This window comes from Tympanuchus pallidicinctus, unplaced genomic scaffold (assembly GCF_026119805.1).
Source record: "Tympanuchus pallidicinctus isolate F22 unplaced genomic scaffold, pur_lepc_1.0 scaffold8, whole genome shotgun sequence".
NCBI classification, from domain to species: Eukaryota; Metazoa; Chordata; class Aves; order Galliformes; family Phasianidae; genus Tympanuchus; species Tympanuchus pallidicinctus.
In genome coordinates, this window is record NW_026294802.1 from 15,656,880 (window position 1) to 15,684,563 (window position 27,684).

General features: G+C 41.3%; 2 protein-coding genes across 6 annotated transcripts in view; one reads left to right on the forward strand and one right to left on the reverse strand.

Annotated features, from left to right (window-relative positions):
- The window catches only part of PLBD1 (phospholipase B domain containing 1), a 35,290-nt gene extending 33,459 nt beyond the window's left edge, over window positions 1–1,831 (forward strand). For both annotated transcript variants that reach the window (XM_052669152.1, XM_052669153.1), the window contains exons 10-11: window positions 145–251; window positions 1,569–1,831. In XM_052669152.1, the coding sequence (XP_052525112.1) occupies window positions 145–251; window positions 1,569–1,736 (275 nt within the window). In that variant the 3' untranslated portion in view covers window positions 1,737–1,831. The remainder of the gene's footprint in view (window positions 1–144; window positions 252–1,568) is intronic.
- The window catches only part of ATF7IP (activating transcription factor 7 interacting protein), a 151,552-nt gene that overhangs the window by 48,245 nt on the left and 75,623 nt on the right, over window positions 1–27,684 (reverse strand). For 2 of the 4 annotated variants that reach the window (XM_052669144.1, XM_052669143.1), the window contains exons 11-15: window positions 21,923–22,001; window positions 19,245–19,400; window positions 18,553–18,738; window positions 12,492–12,604; window positions 4,283–9,693 (exon numbers count right to left, since the gene is read on the reverse strand). In XM_052669144.1, coding sequence (XP_052525104.1) covers window positions 9,277–9,693; window positions 12,492–12,604; window positions 18,553–18,738; window positions 19,245–19,400; window positions 21,923–22,001 — 951 coding nt within the window. In that variant the 3' untranslated portion in view covers window positions 4,283–9,276. Of the gene's footprint in view, window positions 1–4,282; window positions 9,694–12,491; window positions 12,605–18,552; window positions 18,739–19,244; window positions 19,404–21,922; window positions 22,002–27,684 lie in introns of those variants that run through there. The other 2 variants (XM_052669142.1, XM_052669148.1) reach the window with 2 other exon arrangements.

The following is a 27,684-nucleotide window of genomic DNA, read 5'->3' on the forward strand; positions in this document are numbered from 1 at the left end:
CTATCTGAAACCTGGTGAGAAGTATGAAAGCAATGAGATAAACGGTGTACTTACTAAGGGTTTGGGGACTTGAGAAGTAGAGGACTTTGGGTAAAGGGAGTCATTTGTTTCCTTTTCTTCCCTGCCTGCACCATTTCTCCCCAGATTACCAGCACGATCCTTACGCTGAACACAATCCCTGCAACACCATTTGCTGCCGAGAAGACCTGAATCCTTCCTTCCCAGTGCCTGCAGGCTGCTATGACTCCAAGGTAAATAACCCCAATTTCTGTCTCTGCCAAATGTTTGCTGCAGTCTCTTTGTGCTCTTCTCACACCTGTGGTGTGTTTTCCTGCATTGGGGTGGGCATGGCCAGACCTGCTTCATCTCTTCACACTGTCCCAGTACTGCTCCTCACCCTGACACCAGTCCTGGTACATTGGTGTTGCAGAGGGTGCACAGGGAGATACGCAGAAGAATGTTGTCCATGGGAACCTGTTTTGTTTAGGGGCTAAGCCCTGAAGCTTTGCAGCAGGATGAGCCTGAGCGAAGGTTGAAATGAGTCCTTACGTTGCTTGGAGGAAGGTAGAGAAAATGATTGCTGCACACTCTGGGCCTCTTGGTCATGGAGGCTGCCTGGTTGCGTCCCCAGAGCCCACAAGAATGTGTCTTTATCCTCCTTTTAATTTTACCTTTACAAAAGCCTTGCTCTTCAGTGAATCACCCTGCTCCATGTCTTCACCTCTCTGCAAAACTGCTTTGAGCAAAGTTTGCCAAGGATCACTTTTTTTAAGGAATGAAACATGGGGAAATCGTCGGACCCACTGTGTTGGAGAAAGCTGCAGTTCTTCTGGGCAGCCTGTGTGGTGTTTTCACTGCGAGGGGCAACACCTGTATGTACAGCTGTTCAGCCCTGGCATTCTGGTAGATCCTGCGAGGTCCAGCCACCTTCTCGGGGTTGAGTTTGAAGACTGGAATGGGAGCCCCTTTGGGCACTACCAGAGCTGAGTGTCTCCTCTCAGCTTGCTCGAGCCCAGGCTAGCCTGCCTGCTTGCTGCGGTGGCCAGCAGGAGCTCCCTGTTGTTACATTGTGAAACCAGAAAACTGCTGTATAGAGGTGTCTGGCAAGGGAGCAGGTGCCTTTGACAGCAGTTAGACTGGGCTGGGCTGTACTGGGAGGTAATGAAGAAACAGAGTGGGGGGCTCCCGGCAGTTGTGTAACTGTGCTGCCCTTGTCTGACAGTTTCCAAGGGATGGATGAAGAGCTTAACACAGCAGAGCTTACGCTAGATCATCTTAGGCTGCCCTCATGGCCTTTTGGGTGCCCAGGCACAGAGAGGACTGCTGTGAAAGTGGATGCGCTGCTCTCACCCTGGATAGTGCGAAGGGCTGTGTGCTTTCTGCTGCCCCTTCACTACTGCCTTTGTGGCTGAAGATACCTGTGTACAGGGGAGGAATTCTGCCTGAGCAGCATGCGTTTCCCCTTGCTCCTTTTCTTTGCTGTGGTGTTTGTTACCAAATCTGAGCTGTTTCTGCTATGGGATGGGTGCATGTCAAACACCAGCCAACCATTCTGTCCTCTGTTGCAGGTGTCAGATTTCCGCCTGGCCTCAGCATTCACGGCCACCGCCATCAATGGTCCCCCAGTGCAGGGCGGTCTCCCGGTCTTCACTTGGAGGCGGTTCAACAACACACACCATCAGGGCCTGCCTGAATCGTACAACTTCAAATTTGTCACCATGAGGCCAATCTTGTAAAATCAGCATTGATATTCCAAAATGGGATTTTACTTTTTTTCACGGAAACTTTCATTCCTGTGTGTAATAAATCCAGCTGGATGTACACATCCCCACGCCTTGCCTGCCCCTCTCCTGCTCTGTGTGGCGCAGCACGTGCTCTGCTCCTCTGGGCTGTCTGGGTGGCCCTTCAGCTGGGATGGATGGGAAACAACAGGCGCCGTGCTGCCCTTTGTCCATCTGAGCATCATCTCAGCCGATCCCAGAGCACGAATGAACTGCTGTGCAGTCATAGAAGTGATCTGTGTCTAGACATAGGAGCTGTCTCCAGGACTGGTCTGAGCCTCGTGGCTTTACCTCTGTGCTGGCTTCATGGCTGCCTTTAGTCTGAGCAGTGCTGGCAATGTGCTGCAAGTTGCTTATCAGCGGGGAATGTTACTGTCAAAAGAGTCACAGCCATGTTCTCCATAGCAGGTAACTGAGCCTTCTTAATTACATACACAACAAATAAACAGCTCTTTCCTCTTGGCCTTGACAGTCCAATTTAAACAGAGCACAGTACCACCCCAAATCGTGTAGGCAGAAGTGTGTGAGGTTTTGGCAAGGGCTGGGGAAGGAAGTAGGTTACTGCATATTGACTGACACTTTGCCCTAAATATCTGGCTGTCACATTGTGCTTGATTTCTGCCAAGGGGCAAGGGAGACCAGAAATTAATAAGGCAGATTTTGCTGAGGCTCAAAATCGGTGCAGAGAATGAAATAATTTATTTGCTGGAGCAGGAGGAAGTACGTACGAGGCTACAGAGGGCATCTGCACTGCATGAGGACTAAGTGGCTTAAGGGGTACACATAAAATTGCTGTACATTCAGCTGTTCTGCTGTTGGACGGAGAATAAACATGATGTTCCCTTGATGCCACATATGAGCGAAGAGCTGCACAAGTGTCTTTCATCAAGGTGGAGGGGGAGGAGATGGCCCTACTGACAGTTTGGGGAGGATGCTGTGCCCACATGTGCTACTCAGCTTGTCTTTGCTTGGAGTGTGTGGATGTAGTTCCTGCTGGCCCTTGATCAAGGGCAGCTGCCTCTGCCTGGTTGGTCAATGCTGTGAGCCCTTGCTGTGACAAGGGCAGGCTGCATCCTTACAGGGCAGCGGGCTTGGTGCTTTCAGAATAAACACCAAATATGAACGCTGTGCAGCCTTCAGATATTTGCTCCTGATTGCTGCCTTGAGGTGCATTTCCAACTCCTGTAAGTGGGCAAAGGCTGCTGCCAAGCAGCAGGCATAGGTGGAACCAGACTGGCTCTGTACCTCAGAGGACCCCACCTGCAGAAGAGGAGGTAGCCGGTGCTGGAGGAACCTGCTGGGAAGCAGCAGCTCGCTGAGATGGAAGCAGAGAGCAGTCGGAGGAATTCTGTTACTCCTAAGCAACAGGAGAGATTGTACTTACTGCCAACTTTTCCCATTTTTATATTTGAAAACAAAAAGCACAAATAGAAGTGCATTGTTTCAATGTCAGTCCATAGGGACCAGTGAACTAGCCATAGCTTCCTGTGTTGAGACTGTTTTTTGCTGGGGTACATGTGGATGCTTCCCTGTGCTGGACATGGATGCAGTCAGCAGCTGAGATGCCACTTTGTAAGCTCCCAAGGAAGGGGATATAAGCCCTTCTCACACCATGCGCCTCCTACCCTATGACAGGAATGGCCTTGTGCTTTTCGACTCAGTGGGAAAAGAGTTCTACTTTGAAGAGCCCTTTTCTCTGATTAAGTATTTACATAAATGGGACCTTGTGAGCTGTAAAACTAACCCATGTGACTCTTTTGCTGTTAATGGGTGTGCTGGGTTCAAGATCACCACATGCTTGCTGTACTGCACCCTGCCCTTCCTCCATCAACAGCCCGGCTCAGGCTGAATGCAGCCACAGCGACTGGGACATAGCTCCTATCCCTAGCACAGCACCTGCACAAGCTGCAGGTAACACTGCTTGAGCAAAGTGCTTAAGCTAATGTTTTAATGAAAGTAATGGTCCAAACTAGAGGCAGAAAGTAGACAAGTATTCTGAACAGTCAGTTCTAAACAGGCAGAAAGTCTGGACTTTCAAGTGTGATTGTATTCAGCCATCACTTAACATGAGTCCATACAGAGTCTTTCAGTCAGTGACTTGATGCAAGTTTTACTAAGTGCCAGGGATCTATTGCCACCGTAGGTTAATGATGCTGCCCTTCAAGTGTGGGCTCGGCACTCAGTCAGGGTAAGTATGTGCAACTCTTAGGAATGTCTGGTAGCCCCTCTTTGCAACTTTCTAGAACTTAGCATATTGCTTTAATTTCTGCTCTGGTGGGAAGCCTGGAGGAGCAGCATCACGCAGCTGGCTTTCTAGGAATGACCTGGAGCCACATCACTGCTGTGGACATTACTTGACCAAAGTGGCACTGTGACTGCAGAACTGAAAAGCTGGTGCTGCCCCATCCTCCACGAGGCAGCATGGCTGGAGAGCATGAGCACACACACATGGTGCTTTGTCACCTGAGATGTCTGGAACTAAGCACAGATGACTCAAAACATTAAAAACCCAGTAGTTTATTTCAAAGTATAAATTTCAGGCTTGTCAGACAAAACCCCACTACAGTTAACACGTACACACACACTAATCTACAGTACATACAAAAATGGGGAGAATTTGCAACTGCCCAGTTTAAATTGGACATAAAAGCAGTCCTTTTGTATTTACAAGTCCAGCTGCAAAGCAAAACAAGAAGTCGGATGGAGCTACTTGCAAAGGATTTTGCATATTTGACTCAATAGCAAAGAACTTACTACAGCTGAACAGGACTCCCCAAACAGTTACTACCCAGTTGTCTTATTTACAGATATACTCCATTAAATTAAGACAGCACTTCAAATATATATAAATATATGTGTGTGTGCATATAATATATATTAGAACAAAACAAAACAAAAAGGAATGCTTAGCCTGTGCAATGACAATGAGAAATAAAGATGTATTCTAACAGGTGGGCAGAAAGGAGGAAAAGATCAATTCATTTGCTTTTTCTTAGCAATTTCTTAGCCCCTTAGAAGTTATTCAGAAGGGAACACAGATGTGGTGGCAGGGCAGCACAGTCATTGTCATTTGAACTCCACTCTCCAGCGTTTTCATACAATGCCCGCCCCTGCCCCAACTAACAAATTAAAAAAATATATATTTAATATATCAAGCTTCTATTTTAAAAAATCTGGATAGATATTTTTGACCAAATGAAAATACTGAAGTTTATAAGAAGGCAGAATCACAGCTTGATTTTGTACAGTGTATACAATAGTCTAGAACCGGGGAATGGCTGTTTGGGGAGCAAGAACACATCTGACCTTGTCCCTACATATAATACAGATTCTGATTTAGTGGACTCTTAAGACAAACAGCATGAAGAAAGAAGTGTATGGATATTTTGTTATAGTGTAAAATCAGTGCTCAGATCCTACTATTGGGCCCCAATCAAGCTCCCACTGAAGGCACGAGGGGTTTTGCCATTATTTTCAAAGGAAGCAGGATAAGACCCTTATTTTTACAGGGAAGACACCATGGGCGTTTCCAGCCTTGTGCTAAAAATGTTGGGTGTGTGAGTGCGTCACTGCTAGTGCTCAGTGATCTAACATGTTAAAGGGTAGCAAGCACACTGAAAGGAGCAGAGCTGAGAACTGCCACTCTCAGGGAAGCTGGGCTGGAGCACAGAAGTAAACATAGGCTGAAAGGAACCTGCTTCCGCACCCTTACATCTTCTTGAGTTGTTACTGCAGCTGCAGTACACATGCTACATCTACAGTCTACACCCTTCCAAGGGTTCAGCTATTTGAATCCAGTAAAGCTTTTTAAGACTTGTACTGAAATAAAGGAGGTCAGTGAAGCTGTAACTAGGAGGAACTCAGTGGAAAAGAATGGCATTTTGCTATCAGCACTCCACAGGAGGGCTTCCTTCCAACCAGAAACAGAACTAACTTCAGTTACTTCTTGCCCGTGGGCACAAATCAAACCTAAACCAAACCAGAAACATGATGAAAATAAAAACTGTAGCAGAATCAGTGCGGTGTTTGCCAAAACATGAAGAACTAGATCTGAGGTGGTGCAGCTAATATGTCATGCACCCAGTGGTACCAGCACAACTCATTAGCCAGGTACAATTTATACTAGGGTACTGAAAATACATATGGAAAAACTTGCTTTAAGTACAGGGAGGCATGTAGATAATGTCCCTAATAACATGCTTTAACTCGGTTGCGGCCCTGAAGTGGTCAGCCATTTGGACTTCATGATCTCTGCAGATCCCTTCCAACTGAACTGTTCTAGTCTAGTCTACCAATTGAAAGCTGTGTAGAGACTTGTAGCATATTTAAAAATGAAATACTAGAATCCTCAGTAACCAACACTTCTATGATGACTCCAGTCTAAAGCACAGTATTAACAGACCTGTACTGACCGTTCCCAGATATTTTGGTAATACTTCCAAATAAATTTTACTAAATGAAACCAGTTATTTCTCAATGTGTTAGTGGAGGAAATTCAATTTCTCAGTATTTTTATTGTTTCTGGGAGATTACACGATAAATAAAGAACAGCCACTCAAAAACATTGGGAAAAGTGCCATTTGAGTTAAGCAATACTCCCATTCATTAGCATAAGGGGTAAGTACTCACTGCAGATATCTGTTCCACAGTGAAACAGTTTTACAGAAGTGGCATAGTTCTCTGCACATCAGTGTTAAGAACCGCTACCTGCAACGTCTCCAAGCTGAGCAAGGCATCTGAAAAATCAAGCTATGCTTTATCATGTACTTAGCCACCAGCACTTGCTTAAGATCCTGAAATTGGATCTTAACATCTCTGCTGCAATGAAAGAGATGTCTGCTTTCACTCTACAACTGCAATGGCCTCACTTTGTGAACAGTAGCTAACTTGCTTATCTATTCAAAAAAATGAGCTGTGCTCTGCCATACGTAACAGAAGATACTATTAAGCAAGAAGCCAGTGTCAACTCTGTTGAGAACATCTTTCTTTAGTAAATAAAGATGAGTCTTCTCTAAAGATGCAGTCCACAAAACCTCCACACAGTATCAGGCCATCCCAACTGTTACATCCACCGGAGAAAGGAAAACAAATTGTGACACAGGATTCTCACCACCCGCCTATCCCAAGCAAGACAAAGCTAGTAACAACTGTGATCTAAGAGCAAGCACAAACTATAGAAGAGCTCATGTATAGCTGAGGCTGGAATCAAAATTCAGTAAGCAGCATAAATTCCAGATTGGATTCTAACATTTATTTTAACTTTCAAATTATAAAAACCCCACTTACTGATATGGCCAACAGCCCTTTAGTACCAACTCAAAGACATTAAAGTAAACTGATGCTTCAACAGCCACCAACTGGAAGAAGTTGCTCTAAACCTCTACTATAGAACTTCCTTTATAATAACTCAACTTTTCATAAGTAGTGTAACTGAACTATTAATTATTCCTTGAAATAGGCAGAGAAAACATTTAATTCCACACAGAAAAAATCAAGGCATTACTGATCATTGGCACCAGCAATATGGGGACAACTGTTATTCAAAGGAAAAGTTAAACACTTTTCATACATGAGATTCAGTGCAAGCCTTCTCTCATGATACACAGATTTAGATAGAATTTCTGCTTACCCAAATCAATACAACTCCCATACTGACAGTATTTGTTACTCACCTGACGGAAGCAACAATCCCAGCTGCATGAAGGAGTGCAGTAAAGTAGTATGGACAAAAGTCTACAACTGAGTTTCTTTCACATAATTTTCTTGAAGGGAACGCAACTTAAGAATCTATTATCACATAGATTATTTCACTAGCCATATTCTGCGACTTTTTCTACCTTGTACCTTAGTATTTCAATTTTTCGAGACAGCCAGTATTGGAATTAAGAAATATGTAAAGTCTACAGCTTTGTCAGATGGGGAAGTAAATCTAAAAAAAGCCCAAACATTTTCCCTTCTAAATCCAGTATTTGGTTCTGCTGGACAGAAACAAAACACTGTCCTTGTTTTTAAAAATGCCAAAATAAAAATCTTACATACCCTTTCTTGTTCAGGTGTTAGAAATTGGCTATGCATAAAAAAAGTTTAAGAACATGTCAACAGGATAGTGGGCAGGTGCACTGTTTTGATTTCCCAGCTCAGAAGCATCATGAAAGCTTCTAGGAACATTTGCAGCTGCTCACAAATTTTGGGCCAGTGTGTAAACTACTCTGGACGTGTTAGTTTTCTGCAGAGGCAGGCAGGTGACTGGGATAGAGGTCTAAGAAGCCAACTTTGTGCATTTTTCTACCACCTGAACATCTAAACTGAGTGTAAACAAGTAGAAGCTTTCATGGTGCTACACCACATAGGTTTCTTTGGCTGAAATGCAGCATACAGCTTTCCCAAAAGAACAGGAGGGAAAGGCTCTGGTGGAAAATACCGTCTGTACACTCTAATATTCTTCACAGAACAGAAATGACGACTCACTAATTGCAGTGAGGGAAGGGTTAATTGAAAGTACAGATAAAAATGAGTCCAGCATCAGTAGATGTCACTTCCTGGTCTTTGTAGAAAAAAAATCACTGTGGGCCAGGAAAATGAGAAGCAGTAATGAAAGGCTAGGGGGGGAAAAGGAGAAGTAACTCCAAGCAAATGAACACCACAAGGTATCTGGCTACATTTATTTCTGAAATTACTGTTTAAGGCACAAAATAAATCTAAAAATCAGGGCTGGATGTATAAGGGGAAAGGCAGAAAAATTATTTGGGCTAGAGAGGGGTGAATGTGATTTCTATAATCCAGTTTCAGATCTGTCCTAGGAATGCTCCAAGTGTGAATGGAGGTGGACAGTGACAGTAGAGGAGAGCTCTTATTTAGGAGAGGTAGGAAGTAGTGGGGTGATTTATTTCTTTTCCCCACTACACCACCTCCAAATTCACAGACATTGGTTCCTTGGCCAGACTAAAGTTCCCTTCCCTCTCCTCAGACAGCTGATTACTGTTGGTAATTTAAGAACAGATCACTCAATCTTCCAGCACACAAGACCTTGATTCACCTTTCATATCACAGCCTGCTCAGAGAGAGCTAGGTACAAGAGGCAAATCTGTTCTCCCCTTCATGTTAGTGCCCTAATAGGCACTACAGATGTAGTTCAGCTTCAGAAAAAAACTGCAATTTATATTTTTGCTCCCACTCTGAAGCAGAATCCCAGGCATCCAACGTGCCCTTGAATAAAGAGTAGGTAGATGTCTAGGTGGAACAGCTGCCATGAGAAGGAAAATGAAATTTTTGAATGGCCCATGACTTGACCTATCCAGAAAAACAGGTTCTCTTGCTGGAAGTGAGACTTTATTTTTCTTTTGGTTCTGAATGTATGTAGTGTATCGCACAGCTGTCTAAATTAATCCTGCAGAGAGTAGATTTAAAAGTGAACTTCATGCATGGGATCAACCCGCTCAAAACCAGGGTAACCCTTTGAAGTAGGATGCGTTTAAAGGCTCCAAAGAACTCCAGTTTAACTGCTCTGGGAGGAGATCACATCTGTAGACTGGGGGTCACAGAATGGTCCAAAGCGGCCATAAATGTCCTTAGCTCGGACTGCGAAGTAGTATTTGCTGCCAGACACAAACTGAGTAAGAGTGCATGCCATAGGTAGTGGAAGGGCCTTCACCTCCCCTATCTTCTTCCACTGGGAAGGCATAGTAGCACTCGGGTCCTCGTGGTATGCGTAGAGATGGTAACTGTCCACACTGGCACAACTCCGGTCCACTTCTATGACACTCCAAGACAGCACAATACCGTTCTGGCTCTGTACCCGTGCCAGCTTCAGCTGTGGTTTTTGAGGCAGAGAAGTGTTGGCAGCTTCAGGGGGCAGGCGTGGTGGCTGTGGTGCCTCTGGGAGCGGGGCAGGATGTACAGGGCGTGGTGGCTCCTATGCAATATAAGAGCAATCAGGGAAAGATAAGTCTGCAGCAGTGGAAAGAGGTTTTAATTCATCATTCCCAAGGCAAATGGAAAGAAATCAGCCTGCAAACACTCAACATCACAACTCGAAGTCCTGTGTGCAGAGAGCACCAGGCACAGACAGAAGCAAAGGGTGAGAAAGGATCAAACCAAGGATGTCAGAAGTTATTATTCACATAGAAGACACTACTGTAAGAAAGCTGTCACCACAGCTACTTCTCTATATCCTGCTTGCCTCCTACCCATGAGATGATGGTCTGTGAGCATCTGGCCATTTACCAAGACTGAGTAGGCAGGTTCACAATGAGTTTGAGCTAATCTGTATCTGAGCTGCTTCTCCACGTTACCCAAAAACATCCTAAACAGTGGACTGAGCTGGCAACTCAACATTATCTTTTCAATAGGCAGCTCTTTCAGTCACAAGAGGAAGAACTGGTAATGGAACAACATGCATATTTATCCACTTTAAACTGAACACAAAACCTCAGCCTCAGTTTCCAGAAAGTTTTGAAATAAGGGCAAAATGTGACTTTACATTGAAATATTTCGATCACAGAAACTTTTCTAAGTCTATTATTTATGTTAGTTAATTTCAATTTAGGAATATGGTTACAGTGAGCACGACATTTTGTTACTGCAATGCCAGGGATTTCTTCATGGTGGAATCATCTAGTTTTTGTTAAGTTTTGGTGCGTGATATTGGCTTGCTTTCTTCTCACTATGTACCAGTGAAAGTTGAATAATGTCTAGATTCAAAAAATTGTTAGCCACTTTGGTAATATATTTACCAAATCAGGAGATTGGAAATGAGGTGACTGTGTAACAATTGAGTATGCAGGCAACATACTTCAGTCTCAACAACAGAATGATATAAAATTAGTCAAAAGTAAGTTTTGTCTTACTAAAAAGGGTTTGAGGTGAGACAGAAAGAATCAACCCAAGCAGTGATTAAAACAAAAAAACACCAAAGAACCCAAACCTCAAAAATTCAGGACTTGGCAATTAAGGATGTTGTCTGTACTGTGTTCTTCTACCTAACTTTTGCAAGCATCTGTACTGAAAAACTGATCATAGAATCATTGAATCATTAGAGTTGGAAGGGACCTTTAAAGGTCATCTAGTTCAACTCCCCTGCAGTGAACATGGACACAGCTAAATCAAGTTGCTCAGGGCTTGATCCAGACTCACCTTGAAAGTCTCCAGGGACAGGGCATCAACCACATCTCTAGTCAACCAGTTCTAGTGCCTCATCACTGTCACTGTAAAAGCCTTTTTCCTTATGTCCAACCTAAATCTACCCTCCCCAAACTTGAAGCTATTTCCCCTTGTTCTATCACCAAAGGCCCTGCTAAAAAGTCTGCTCCCTTCTTTCCTGTAGCTCCTTTTTAGATGGTGAAAGGCTGCTACTGGGTCACCTCAGATCCTTCTCCAAGCTGAATAGCTCTAGCTCTTTCAGCCTGTCCTCATAGGAAAGGTGTTCCATTCCTTGGATCATTTCTGTGGCCCTCCTCTGGATGCACTCCAAAAGGTCCATGTCTCTCCTGTACTGAGGACACCACATCTAGATGCAGTATTCCAAGTAATGCCTCACCACTGCAGTGGGGCAGGATCACCTCCCTCACCTTGCTGGCCACGCATCTTTTGATGTAGCCCAGGATATGGTTGACTTTCTGGGCTGCAAAGGCACACTGCTGGCTCATGTCCAGCTTCCCATCCACCAGTACTCGCAGGTCTTTTTCAACAGGTCTGTGCTCAATCCTTTCTTTCCGGAGCTTGTATTGGTAGTGAGGACTGCCTTGACCCAGGTGCAAGATCCAAATGCAGATCTTGCATTTGGATTTGTTAAACCTCAAAAGGTGCTCCTGGGTCCACCTCTCTAGCCTGTCCAGGTCCCTCTGGATGGCATCCTGTCCCTCAGGTGTGTTGACCGCAACCCACAGCTTGGTGTCATCAGCATACTTGATGAGGGTGCAAGCAATCCCACTGGCAATGTCATTGATTAAGATATTAAAGAGTATCAGTCCCAGCACTGACTCCTGTGGGACACCATTTGTCACTGATCTCCATCCACACACTGAGCCACTGGCCACCACCCTCTAGACTCAATCCGGCAGCCAGTTCTTTATCCATTGATCAATCTGCCCACCAAATCCATATCCTTCCAATTTGGAGAAAATGATGTGGGGTACCACGTAAAAGGCCTCATCACAAAATGACCAGATGATTGAAGTTGGATGGTCTGAAGGTCATCTGGTCCAACCCCTACTGAAGCAAGGGCCACCTACAGGCAGTTTGCTCAGGACCAGATAAAGGTAGCTTCTGAAGATCTCCATGAAGGAGACTCCACAACCCCACTGGGCAGCCTGTTTCCAGTACTCTCTCACCCACACAACAGAGAAGTGTCATCATCCAATTCATAGGCAATCCCATGAATTATAGTTTCAAATCATAATAAAACTTCTTGCGGCAGTTCTTTTGTACCCTTGACTCCACAATTCACCTGCAGATAATTCACATCATTTTTCAATATGCAACACTGCTCATTTGAAGAACTCCTGTGTAAGCTAACAAGATAGCACAGCTTTCACTGTTCCTGGTAGAACTTTCTGAAGGTGATATGATGGTGTTATACATGTGAAGTGGCTGGAATGTGCCTACAAGATATTTCATTGTTCTTCAGTTCACAATGAGAAGCAATCTCAGACATACTAGTGCAGAGACAAGTCTGTAAATTGCCTTAAGTAATTTCAAAATTAGAGTACTCACTGCATGCACTTGTGGTGGTCGATGATGCACTGTAAGCTGAGGTGCTCCAGATCCGAGAGTTAATCCATTGTTCACAACATATGCAGTTGTTTGAGGCATTCGTACTGTCATGCCTGTAATAAGAAGCACAATGAATATTTCTGAGTACTGAATATTTTAAATCAGCAAAACAGAACACTGGAAGCCAAACTCCTTCACTCAGCTGGCTGACACCAAATTTCAAACTGACACATCCTTCTCAAACTGCCATCAGACTAATTACTGTACTAAGCCAAAACCACTTTCTATTCCTCTAAGCTATAAAAGAAAACACGTGCTAATGTCTGCAGAAGGGGCAGAATGATGTTTTTGTCATTTGTTGTATGAAAGAAATGGGGGAGGAGCAGTGAGGGAGATTCAGGCAGCTTGAGCTTTACAAAAATAAATAAATAAATCCAATCACTTCGGGATTCAAGGAGAACATAAATGCTGCAGCAGCAGAATGACAACCATTCAGCATTCAAATGCTAGGAGGCTGCGTATGCTAGGATGGTATGAAAACCAGAAAAGATTACATCACTGTCCAAGAAGCTTCCCTCACAGAATGGACACCACTATGAATATCCACTCACAGGAATTGCCATTTCATTGCATTCCATAGCAAACTGACCAAACTGGCAGGAGTAAACTAGGTAATTTTATAGTTTCATACCTAATACAGAACTCTTGCAAAATACCAAGCAGCTACAAATTTTATACTACATTTCTCTCTCTTAAGTAATATTTTGCCCATTTACTGATGGGACATACAGGTTTTATGAGCTCAGTGCTTTTCTGCTCATTGTTATTGGTTGCCTAGCATGTTCTTGTAATGGAGGGGAGCAAAGACAACATCGGTGTCAGATGTGAACTGTTGAATGATCTGCCCAGCCTAGATGTTGAGCTGAAGGATGAAGTGGAGATGTTGGGGAGTATCAGAGAGTGTGAGAGAGAGACTGACTGGTGGACCCTGAGAGAGAGGACAGGTTGAGGCTCCAGGTAATCTGGAGGATCCCCTCCCCTCTTGTCACCACGCAGTTGGGAAGGACCTCAGAGACTGGGAGGAATGGAGACAAGTCCCTGCTCCAGGAAGCAAGCGAATCCACTCCTGACTTCCCCCACCTTTCCAGTTAAACCTTGCAGAACAGGTATGGGGTCCTACAGGAGGAACTAGCTGTCAAAGAGGAAAATAGGCAAGCTGCTCCAGAGGTCTTATCTCAATTGGATATGCCTTCCAGCAACGTGATAACCTCTTCCACAAGGAAAAAGAGAAGGATTCTAGTTATTGGTGACTCACTCCTGAAGGGAACAGAGGGCCTAGTATGCAGTGTTGACTCTCAAAATAGGGAAGTCTACAGTCTACCCGGAGCCCAGATTAGGAATATCATCAGGACACTCCCCTGCCTGGTGCACTCGACAGACTACTACCCACTGCTGATCTTCCAGACAGGTGGATAGGAATCATAGAATCACAGAATTCTAAGGTTGGGAAAGACCTTCAAGATCATCAAGTCCAACATCAAGGTTATACAGAAATGGTGGGACAGATCACATGACTGAAATGTTGTCATGGATGGCTATGCCCTTCTCAGCAAAGACAGGTGAGCAAGGCGAGGTGGTGGAGTTGCTGTTTACGTTAGAGAGCAACTAGAGTGTACTGAGTCCTGTCCAGGGGGAGATGAGGAGTGAATTGTGTGTTTGTGGGTGAGAATTAAGGGGCAGGCTGACATAGGTAATGCCGTTGTGGGTGTCTATCACGGGCCACCTGATCAAGATAAGGAACTTGACGAGGCCTTCCACAGGCAGCTGATAGCAGCCTCACAATTACAGGCCCTGGTTGTCATGAGGGATTTTAGCTAGCCCGATATTTGCTAGGCCTATTCAGCCAGCCATCCACAGTCCAGAAGACTGTGTACACTGATGATAACTTCCTGATACAAACAGTGGATGAACCAACTAGGAGAGGAGTGCTGCTGGATATTGTTCTCACTAACAAGGAAGGTCTGGTTGAAGTGGTGAAGGTTGAGGGCAGCCTTGGCTGCAACGATCATAAGATGGCAGAGTTCAGGATCTCACGTGGCAGGAACAGAATACCAAGCAGAATCACAACTCTAGACTTCAGTAGGGCCAACTGTGGCATTTTCAAGAAATTCCATGGCACAGGGTACTTGAAGGCAAAGGGGCCCAAGACAGTTGGTTAGCATTCAAGTACTGCTTCTTCCAAGCTCAAGATCAGAGCATCCCAATGGACAGGAAGTCAAGAAAGGGAGCCAGGAGACCTGCATAGTTAAACATGGAATTGCTAGGCAAACTCAAATGGAAGAGGAGAGTCTGCAGATTGTGGAAGGAAGGGCTGGACACTTAGGAGGAATATAAGACTGTTGTGACAGAATATAGGGAGGTAACTAGGAAAGCTAAGGCCTCCTTAGAATTAAACCTTGTAAGAAGGATCAAGGGCAGCAGAAAGGGCTTCTTGGATGAGGGAATAGAGTGGACTGTCAGCAATGTTTGCTGATAACACAAAACTGGGAGAGTGGCTGACACACAAGAAGGCTGTGCTGCCATACAGTGAGACCCAGACAGGCTGGAGAGTTGGGCAGGGAGAAATTTAATGAAATATAACAAGGGTAAGGAGGGAGTCTTGCATCTGGGCAAGAACAATCCCAGGTACCAGTATAGGTCAAGGAGTACCCTGCTGGAGAGTAACATAGGGGAAAGGGATCTAGGGGTTCTGGTGGACAGCAGGATGACCATGAGAAGGCCAGTGGCATCTTGGAGTGTATCAGAAAGGGTGTGGTTACTAGGTTGAGAGAGGTTCTTCTCCCCCTCTACTCTGCCCTGGTGAGACTGTATTTGGGATATTGTGTACGGTTCTGGGCCCCGCAGTTCAAGGACAGGGAACTGCTTGAAAGAGTCCAGTTGCAGAGCCACAAAGACAATTAAAGGAGTGAAGCATCCCTCTTACAATGAAAGGCTGAGGGAGCTGGGTCTTTTTAGCTTGGAGAAGAGGAGAATGAGGGGTGACCTCATTAACGTTTATAAATATGTGAAGGGTGAGTGTAAAGAGGACGGGACAAGGGGCAATGGGTGCAAGCTGGAACATAGGAGGTTCCACATGAATATGAGAAAAAGCTTCTTTCATAATGAAGGTAACAAAACACTGGAACAGGCTGCCCAGAGAGGTTGTGGAGTCTCCTTCTCTGGAGTTGTTCAAAACCCACCTGGTCGTGTTCCTGTGTGACCTAATCTAAGTGTTTCCACTCCAGCAGGGAGATTAGACTAGATGATCTTTTGAGGTCCCTTCCAACCCCTGACTTTCTGTGATTCTATGATTCTTCTATTTCTATCTAGAAAATAACAGATCTCGGGCAATCTCTTCCTTACAGATCCCCAAATGTATGATATCCAAGCATTCCAATTCTTCAGAATAGAAAGAAAGAGTAGCTCATAGAGTGATACATTTGAGAAAACCACCGATTCTTTGATGATTTCTTTCTATAAACAGTCATCAGCTTTAACACAACTGACGAGAGTCAGACATCCAGGTAAACTGTAGGACTGAGACAGTGAACTCACATAGAGAGCTAAATCTTACTGTTTCATCTTAGCTGTTTCATCTCATTTTTTTCTATTAGCACACCTATCTAAGAAGCTAATGAAACTGGAAACTCTTACAGGATTATCAGTCATCAAAAACTGGCTATTCCTTATGTATGAAAATTCAACTGAGTACACTGCTTTAGCATGATGTGATTCTCTCTCAGGAAATTACAATAATCTGAAGAGAGATGGACAGAAGTAACTTAAGAACCTATAAAGTACACAGTTAATACTGCTTCTGAGTGCATCTTTGTGAAGATCAGGTACATCTAACTACTTGGTTTAAAGTAGCAGTACAAACCTACAACACTGCAAAACACACTGGATGAGTCAATCTTCTGAAGAAAAAGTGGAGAGACCTTACTACTTAAGCACCTGCTACTGACCCTAAAAACAGTTTCAATGATAGTAAAAACCAAAACAGATTATCACCAGCATTTCTGTATTTAAAAGCCATATAATAAGGATGGTTAAAAATCCAGAATGGGCTAAAAGATGGTCAAGGACAGCTGACAGCTGTCAGATAAAAGAGATCAAAGAATGTAATAACTTTTTTGCTACAATTAAGTGAAACATCTATATCTGATATGCAAATGTGAAGCCTTGAAATAATCTGTATTCCATATAAACTGATCTTCAACCTGCTCAGGCCAACAATCTGGTGTCCTTGTCCTGTGGTACATGGAAATCATAATATTAGGGAAGAACTGTCAGTTTCTTATGTATTATTTGACTTATCAGGCAACAGTACTGCATCATATTCTGACTTGAAAAGTATGTTCATGTAAATGCCTTTAACAGTAACAGAATTACAGAGAGGTCCAGGTTTGAAGGGATCTCTGGAGACGATCTGGCCCAATCTCCAGCGGAAGAGTGCTCTTTGATTAGGTTATTCACAGTTCTGTCAACCTGAATCTTATTTACTTTTATTGGAAACCTTTTTGAGAATTTTTGAGCCGATTCTATCAGTGGACCAGCAGAACAACACTAGAAAGAGATCTACTGTTGTCTGATCTCATCTGAAAAACACTCTCATTAAGTTCTCCTACAGAAAGCTTTAAAATAGCATATTATCTATTCTAAGTTCTTCAGCAACACCTTAAGTATCTTCCATGCCCGATACAAATTTGGTACAAAGTAGAAAATGCAACTAAAATAATTAAGTGACTCAAAACTCCTTCCAAAACAGCAGACAGACTGCACAGGTTTGACTTGCAGCTAAGAGTAACAGTGACAAAAACTAAGGTGGATTGAGGTTATCCTGCCTTTTATGGTCTTCTGCCACCAGGAACACAAGATGTAGAGGTACCTCTGAAAAGAAGAATATGAACTCAAGTGTGTGTGGAGCAGCAGTATTGTGAGTTTAAGAAATACAAACAAATACTCTGAAAGGAATGCTTATTTCCTCACAACCTGACATTCCATAGACATCGCTCAAGAACTGTCTGACCAAGTTCTGCTTAGCTAGCACTGCTGATTTTTCACAACTCCAGGCAATGCAAGTGAACCTAGTTGTAAGAGATGCTTAGAATTAAATGGCTACAAATATGCATGGATGTTCTTTTTTCTAAGAATTCAGAACCATAAATCTGGAGGACTTTATAGAGGCACAATCTCACACTGTTCAAGCACAGCGTTCTGAGTCTGATACAGATGGTGTCTAAGAAAATTCACTACCTGGATGTCACATAAATGTAACCTCAGTCTGTACAACAGAACAGAGAAACATGTTAAACCATGTTGAAAAAGCATAGTAGAGAAATTGTGGGGAGCTAAAAAAGCAGTTAAAATCCCCCACTTAACAGCAAAATATAAACCACTATTTAACATCAAGGTTTTTATTGTGAAGATAGAGTTCTTAATTCATACATTTTTCTGCTATAGGAAGACACTAGTTACGCTAGCAAAGTTTAGATGAACTTGCTGACATACCTAGACAAAGAAACACAATCATGCATCAGAAACTGATGCACTTGGTGAGAAATCCTGTCTCGACTTAAAATATGAAAACTTGCTGGGCACAGCACATAAGAGATCATGACGGAATTTCAGATGGGAAATCAAACATGATTTACTACATACATATAGATTTTAATCTTGCAAGCTTAATAACAAAACATCCTCCAGAACAGCTGTGCTCATGACATTACTTTTTGATATCTTGTGAAGCACTCAGAATGCCATCCAGAGATACAGAGTTAGCAGAAGCAGTGTGTGAAATAACTTCATTCCATTTTTTCCTCATTTACATAGTTGTAGTGTGAAATATTTCTTAATAGCTGGAAATTTTCTCAATTCTTTAGGTTAGCAAAAAAATAACCTCTAATTTGGACTAGTATTGGAAAACAAAACAAAACAACAACACAAAACAATCCACATCCATTAGGCAGAATGTATGAAGCTCTGCTGTGCTAGAATGTGCCTGGGAGAAAGAATCCCTTACCTCCAGCCTGTGGGTTGACTGGCCTTAAACTTGGACTTGGCATGACAGCTCCTCTTACAGAATTCTGAGCTGGTGGTGCGGGAATAGTGGTATAGACCACCTGATGGTTAGTTGGGGTTCGTGGTATAGGAAGTTTTGCAGCTGTTTGAGTCACTGGTCGATGAGTTACATTCACTGTTGTCGGAGCTGGAAAAAAGAGAGACAAACCAAAACCTAGAATGTAATCCCAGAACATGCAAAATAAAAGCTATCGCCACAAAATTCTATCTGTTTCTGACAGTGCAAGAAAGGGGAAAATAGCATAAACAAATGGTAATGGTAATTTTCACCTGAAACAGTAACGATGTCAGCATATATCCAAATTCCAAACAGAACAGATAAAAATAATATCCCAAAGAATCAGACTGAAGAAAAAGAAACAAACCCTAATCCTCTATTGCTAATAAGTCCAAATATAGGAAAAAAAGATCATAAAAAACCCAACGATTACTATATCTGATCTGTGTAAATAAAAGTAGTTCTGAAGTCTGATAGCTGTGGAGAAGATAAAAATCACAACTGAATACAAGCAATTAAGAGTCCACAGAACTGATCAGTTCTAAGACGATTCTAATGCCCAACAATTATCTACAGAAAAAAAAACAACCAAACCCATAACAAAATAACAGACAAAATAACAGAAATGATGTTACCTGTAGGTAATACATGTATAGTGGTCTGGGAAGGCCCACTTGTTGGCACGCCTGTTTGCTGCAGAGGGTTTGGCTGCAAAGGTGGTAGGGGGCGAGACAAAGGCTGGGCAGGGATGCTCTGTGCTGTAGGAGGTGTCTGATTCTGCTTCTTGGCCTCTGCTTTAAAACAAAATAGCAATAACAATGACAACTGCAAACAGAACTAGAACATCACAGATCTGTTCATTTCCTGTCATTCAGATTATCAAAGAATATTTTCTAGCACATTTCTTTCATCTTTTCATTCTGCAAAGCAAACTGTTCAAATTTCATTCAGTTCCTCACATTCATCATGTCAATTATTTTCCATCCTATACTCCATAATGTTTCATTCTGTCATTATGAGGTTTCTGCGTAATTTGAAAACCTGATTTTTTCCACCAAGAAAGGAGTGGCCTAAGCCTTAAAAAGGGCTTAAACATTGCTGTGTTAAACTTATTTTTTTAAGTAATAATTCTTGTCTCCTCCTGGCGCCTATACCCTTTTTTTTGCTGACTCTTCCCTTTGTTTGATATGTTAGTCATCCATTTATTGCTGTTTTGAATTTTCATACTATTTTCTTAATAAAGGAAAATAGCTTTATTATTAAAAAAATTTAGAAGATTTTAAATTTTGTTTTGTCACATTGTCAACATGACTTACCCACTGATTGGGTCACACTGTCAATGTGACTCCCACTGACTGGGAGAACTGAGAAATACAGCACCTGAATTTGTATTTCACTATATGGCATCGTAAAATTGAGTGCAAATCTGTATGTAAACAGGCCTTTTGTCCACAAGGAGAACTGGGAAGCTGTATTTTTAAGCCAGATTAGACTAACAGTGGGCAGATAAGGCACCACCAAAAACTAGAGAACACAAAATTAAGAGAGTAAGTTTTAAGGGCAGCCATTCAAAAATGATTTGCCCTGACAAAACTGCACATGCAGCAACCACTAGTTCAGAAAAGAGCACACAATGTAGAAATAGAAAATATTACACTCTTGAGAATACATATCAGCAATATATTGAAGAACATGTTTAGAAACTATCAATCAAGTATGCTAATGAAGTTACATGCAAGAACAGGGCTAATGGCAGTGTGGCTCAAGATGTTTATTTATTTATGAGGAAGCGGAAAGCATTTTGATGATCACACTGTCTTCAACACCAGCTACTGACAGCTTAAAGTAGCAGCATCCTTCACAAACTCTTGTATGATAACCTAACACAATTCATGACTTCAAAAGTAATACAAAATAAATTGCAGACTTTCTGCATTGTCCCATCTGTAGATTGAAGCTGAGCTACTTTGCTGAAGTCATTTGACAAAAACAATTTTCTTTCAGTGAACAAAGCAGCATATAGAAGAAGCAGTGAAGAGATCCTTGTTTTGAAAATACAAAGTGAGATATTTCCTGCTGTTTCATAAAGTAACAGGTCTTGTGATTAGTTCAATCTTCTTGTATTTCATATTGGTATGAGAGACTTCTCAGTGTCCAGCAAATTCCTTCAAGAGATTACTAAAGAGATGTACACACACAGTCACTTTGAATAGTCACTTACAGATTTCTACACACTATAAATGCCACTGCATCATTTAAATGATGCATAATTTGAATGAGTGCATTCTTAGTCATGATCTAGAGAAGATGTGCTCATGATCCAACCAGTAGGAATCCAGACATACTACTGCTATAAAAGGGTCATTTAGATAACAAGGACAGTCTGGGCTAACATGAATGGGCTAACAGGTCAGGATTCTACCAGCTAGAAACTAGGAAAGATAACCGCTTTAGGTACCCCTAGCAAAAGGTTATTTAGTGGTGTAAATAAAAAATCAGCAAGGAAAAATGAAGACAAAATACACACTAAGCACAGAGTTAAGGTCAGAAGTAATGTAGGAACTGTTCCAATACAAAATGAACAAAATATCATCTTCACTAAAAATATGGAACTCGAGAGAAAGGACAATTTGATTTCTGGAAATGAACATAAAATGAAAATCATCACTACTGAGGCGCAGGTGTAGAGCAAAACTAAAAATCTAAACCACAACATGGAAAAGAAGAGGGGCTAATTTCCATGCAAAAAAATGGGCTTGCAACACTGCAGTCAGAGCAATGAGGTGCAATCACACTGTCAAAGATATAAAAGCACAACTGTATTTACTCTAATGTTGGCACACAGACACAAACCAGAGAACAGATCAGATCTTCATCTGTTATTTACACAAAGTTGTTTATTTAGGAGGAAAAAAAGGATTAGAAACTCTAACAATCTAATGCCTGAATGCCAAGTGTAAAAAGTCTTTAATTATTCAGTCAACAAAGAAAAATCTGTCTAGAGAAGGTTTCAAAAATGTCATAATTTAAACTTCTCAAATTACTTCAGATTATTTATTTCTAACAGATTTAAACATAGAAAGCAACATCTCTTAGATTAAAGGAAAAAGGAAAAACCTTAAAGACAGTATTTTATACTAAGCAGAACTCCTTTTGTTTAAGGCCTACCAGAATTCTCTAGTCACCACCCTGCTTTACAGAAACAGCAGAGAATAAAAAACACTGAACTGAAACTCCTTCCTATCATTCAAGGGCACGAAATAATACTTGCAGCTCAACTGTCCCAGCTGTCAGGAAAATCTTTTACACTCACCTTGAGAAGAGACATCATCCTCATCATCCAGTGTAAGGTCAATGACACCTCCTGAATCGCTTCCTGTGACCTTCCCGCTCTGAAAGACAAAACTCCTTCATTTTGCAAAAGCAAATCCAGGGAACACAGATGGAAAAGGGATATGAACTGAACACTAAGTGAGGTCTCAGAACTGAAGCACTTATTATGAAGAAACTGATGCATTAAGCAGTAGGAGATTTCAAACAAACTTCTCTGGACTTGGAAAAACAGGCAAAAACCAACTGTATGGATTTCAGTATCGAATACTGAACTACCTCTTAACTTAATGACCAGTAGTATGTTGTTATTTTAAGGGTAAATACATTAACAAAATGGTATTATTGAGTATCTTTCAGTTATGACCCTTGTAGTATTTTAATCCAATTGTGCTTTTGTTTATGGTAGTATAATCTTTTGACACAATAGTCACTGGGACAACGTGGGACAATGTATTACTCATCTTGAGATAGTTCAGCCTGCACGCCTACAGTGACGCTGACTTCAGAGTATAAAAACCTCTTATGCAACCCATATGCTGATAAAACAGGTCATCAAAAACCACCAGAAAATTCCAATAGTTTCCAGCTTTTAACTTCTTTATAGTATTTTATCCATCATCACAGATTTCAATATTCTGTCATCCTACATTATGAAACTATTTGTGTCTATCTCTTCAGAGAAGATAATTTCTGAAGGCTAAATGTTATAAAAACCCAGTGGGCCATCAAACAAGATTTATCTTCTGGATCAACAGATCCTTTGACTGTTTAGACTGTTTACAGGAACCACCAAACTTTTTATTTAGCTGATGGAATAAATAATGGAAGAAAAATCCTAGGTTTGTCTGGGTTTTTAAAAAAGCTTTCTAGAACAGATGTGGAATGACATGAATATCTGATATCTTAAACTTGAAGTAGAATTTGGTTGTGCAGAAGAAATTACCATTTGTTGCTGGACTGAACTGTTATTGATTTACAGATTGCAGTCAATTCCTTGGGACAAACAAAGAGTTAGGAAAACAATTACCAAAATCACTGAATAATTAATATGAAAAATAGTTTAAGTTATCAGCCACACACAACCAGTGTGATTAAGCTTAAGAAGATTCAGATGTTACTGTGTGGTCTAATAGGGACAGATGCAAAAAGCCCAAGGATTGAGATCATCTGCTCTATGAACTTAGAGTAAAGTAAAGCCTTTACTGAAGTCTTAAAGACAGTTCTCATTCTGGTAAAGCTTTGAGGAGGGAGAAAAGAGGTATCACTAAATACAATGAAAGCAGTCTCTGAATTACTGGTCATTGGATTTGGAAGGCCTGACATGAATGATCATTATGCATTTAGATTATAAGAAGATTTCTACTGAAGTTCTGATGCTGCCATTGATGAAATTCTGCTAATAGCTTGGATGACATAAAATATGAAGAACAGCGAAGTACTTAAGATCCAAGATGACAGAGGTGACTTCTGCAGGGATTCTGTCTTTGCTCTACATAGAGAAACACATTTCAGATTTCAGAGATTTCTATTTCAAAGACCTTCCAGCTTCAGTTTTCTTCATGTGATGACCTGATTTAACCACTTGAAGCTTAGGATAAATGTCACATTCAAATAACCAATAGCTACTTGATTAGCATAAAATCAAGAGGAATTTCATTCCAACTTGATAATCTCCCCAGTCAGTGATGTGATTTTAAATGATGGTTTTCTTTGCTAGGAGAAAGCAGACTGAAAAAGGAGGGAGATCTATGAGCTGGAGAAAGAATAAACTAACACTAAACAATTCATTTTTCCCCCATGACAGAATCTATTTGTCTGAAGTAATTTCCTTCAATTCTTCTTCCACAAAGAAATTCAAATCCCTGGAAAAAAATACTCTTTATGAAACTGTTTTGAAGCCCTACTTATCCGTGTCAGCTGAGAAAGTTCTTTGAATTTCCAATATTGCATGAAACTTTGATTTTGATGTGTCTGGGAGGCCAGAATCTTGAGTTATGCAATGCTAAACAAATAATCCAATGAGCCAATTATGTCTCAAGAATGCAGTTTTCAGAAGAACAGACCTGTGAGTTAACCACATTATTCACGTTTTTCTACAGAACAACCCTGGCAGAAATCTCCTTAGTAAAAATATCTTAAAGTTGTTACATTTCCTTCCACAACCTGTACTAAAATTGTGGACCTAAAGGGAAGTTTTGCATGGTGCTCTCATATACAACCCCCAGTTCCACTTCCAGAGCACACGCTCCAGATAAAACAAGAGGAAGCAGCAGTCCACATACAGCGCACTATGAAGTCTTCACTCCTCAGAGCTAGATTCCTCTAATTCACCTGCCATGCATCTCCTGTGAATGAAATTTAGGGCTATGGGAAAATTATAAGGTAACCTGAAATGCTGAAAATGGTGCATGTTGTGTCACCAAAGAAAAGTATGTAGAAGGGTATGGGGTTGTCAGGGTATTCCTTCACAGAATAGACTGCTGATTATGCCTGTCATAGAGGTCAGAATTCTGGCTATTCAAAGTATCAGTGAACATTTAAGAGGAGGAGCAGACACCATTTCTACATTCTGTAGGATTCACATAGTTTTCAGATTCTTATAGATCTCTCAAATGCAGGAAAGGGAACAGTAAGAGATTTAGGAAGAATGGCGAATTAGGGATTGGAAGTCTGGTTTACATTTCCTCATAGGGAAGTTAGACATCTCCATGACCAGACAGAGTTATTGTTTATTAGGCGTTTCTGGAGTGCTGTTGCTTACCACATGAATGGTTAAGAGCTATGAATGGAACCACTTGGAATCACCCCTGCCACAAGGAAGTAATAATGTCCTGTGCCCAACTACCAATATCATGACTCTTTCAGTCAGAAATTATCTCTGGAATTGTTTTCTATTTTTTTCCTACAAGGACTTGCAAAAGCTCTATTTTATAATAGAACCACATCTGAAGAAAGGCTAGAAACAAAACTGCTCTTACTCCTGCAAAATGAAGGGGATTCTGAGGAAGGGTCTGCCCTGTTGTGCATCAGAAAAGGAGAGTTATACAAACCAAACCACTCAGAGCAAAACCATGAACTAGCGTAGCAAGGTTTGTGTCACTCGTGAAGTGAAAGGAAGTGTAACAATGGACTTCCAAACATGTATGAACCACCTTCTCATTTAGGTAAAAATCTAAAATAAGAAAATAAGTTTTTCATCTCCTAATATTATACTTCAGCAAGCACTGAGGCAGAAACTAGTACCACAGAAAAGCATTTTGATCTGCTGACTTTTCAGCTTTCTCCAAACACAGGAATACTAAGAATTCCTGAACATGCTCCACCTGATCTCAATAGAAGAACAAGATGATACAACTATGATACAACACTTTTTCCCTCAGGACAACCACAGTAGTGAAACAGTTCAAAGCATTTCATGAGAACCCAAAATATATGCATTGTGCCTTATTTCACATTTTGCCTAGCAAATCTGAGTAACAGAAGTCAGTGGCCTAGAATAAACTGGAACTGAAACTAAATAACTGAGGTAAGATGAAGTGATCCGTATCTACTCGGAACACGTCAGTAAAACTAACAATTTTATTAAAGCAAACAAAACCACAGCCAACAATACCAAAACCTCTGAAACCACCTTTTCTCATTTTTGTCACAACTAGAGCATTAGTCTTCCAAGTGACAGAAATCAGCTGCACAGAAATCTGTTTACAGTATCTGTGTAGTTTCCAGAAATCATGACATAAGAAGTTTATAAGAAGTTTAAAATAAACTTAAATTGCCATATTGCCTTTTCCATCATCTGTACCAGTTTATGCGTGTTAACACATATGCTTTTCATCTGGGAATAAGAGGAAGTGCTCCAAAAAGCTGTCATTCACACATCTGCTTTGGACCTGTTTTATCCAGAGCTGACAAGACAAGCACGAATAGGCAAGAGTGAGACCTGAACCACAACTGCATCTCACCTGCCTTAGTTTTAATCTTTTTCTGCTCACATAAATCAGCTGGGAGTGTAGCAATTTTACATAAAGCAAGTTATCATCATATGCCTCAAGAAAGTAAGCATTAATACTATGTGCTTGCTGTCAGAACACCAAAGACCTGCAAGACCTGCACTGACCAACTTCCCATCTAAGTTTCCAGTGACAATGAAACAGGAACATAAATTTAACAAAATGTAGAAGCACAGTTGATAGAAGTAAGTGGGTGTTTGCAGGCAACACATTAAACAATTAAGCCTGAAAACACAATTAGTCAAAGAAATTTGTTGGCACTCGTATGTTTCAAAGGTGCAAATATGGTTTTCAAACTTTAAATAAAAATATAAACTAACTAATAATAGCATTTGCATCTATTTAAAATCAGATTTTATATGACCTGCAACAAATCTGCACCAAGCATTTGTTTTCTGATTACATTTGAAATATTTCTTACACATTTATTTCTGCAGTTATCTCTCTGCAATTACTAAAATATGGAATTCATTCTAAAAAGTAACTAGAAAGTGAAGAGAATTTTCATTTAAAACATTCTTCAGCAATTTATTTTTTGGGAGAGGAGAGGTGATCCTACTATCAAATGTCAGAATTCACAGATAAATGTGACAAAAATTTAGAAAGACAACAAGAAAAACACAAGACTTCATCTCTTACTGACTTTGTAATTTTAACAGTCACATCTTTATTCTTCATCTGTCACTGAACTTTCATTTGCAACTGTTTTGCATAAAAGCAATGTATCTTGTAACTGAACACTTCATAGATCAGTGCAATGTAGATCTGTCTAAGAAGATTCATGCAAATTAATGTATGTTGGAGTTCAAAAGCAAAACGTGAGGTGAAATGAATGAAGAAGGGTTGCAATGTATGATTAAGGGCAGAAACAAAGGTGAAAAAAGAAAGCAAAAGGAAGAAAAAATACAGGAAATGAGAATTACAAGCCAAGGAGCAGCTAAGCATGAACCACTTCAAATACTAGACTGCGTGAGTCTTCTGTAATGACTTTTCAATGTTGTGCATTTTTCCTCAAAAAGCTAGCCAAGCAGAAGGAATCTCCCAGTTTGAAAAGTGTGCTCTTCAAAGACTCTCTCTCAAATTCCACATCCTCTGCTGTGGTTTCTTCAATTCACAGTATGTCTACACCAACATTTAACAATATGGAATTACCTTCAGCTTTGGTTGTATGCCAAACAATCCACCCAAGCATCTACCTTGGCAGGTATGGAGGATAATTATTTTAATACTGAGCAGCTCTTTCATATGATTTGTGAAAACAAAAGCAAAAGCGTAAATTTTCTTTCAAATATCTGAGTTAATCCTTTTAAGTCCTGAATCAGAGGTTGTCATATCTCTCAACACTGCTCGACAAAGTGATTGGAAAAGGGGAACGAGCCTTCATCCTGTGGAGGTGACTTTTGTCAGCCATGAAGGATATCCCTTCAAGAAGGATTTGGTATGTTATCTGGACAAGTGGACCAGCATGGAGAAAATCAGTACCCAAGGGCATTAGTTGTGCTGGAGGTGAGCTATACTGCTAACCTAGACAATGAACAGTTACACCAAGATCTAGATGACATTAAGTGCTCACAACTAATGTGGCAGAAATGTGTACAGAGTGCACCATCACCACATGCCAACACACTGGCAGTACTGACCTGGAAAGACTGCAAAAAGCCAAAAACAGATGAAGTGGCCAGCCTACTCTGATGACATAAAGAAAATTTCTCTTCTTCCTATGGGCACATGT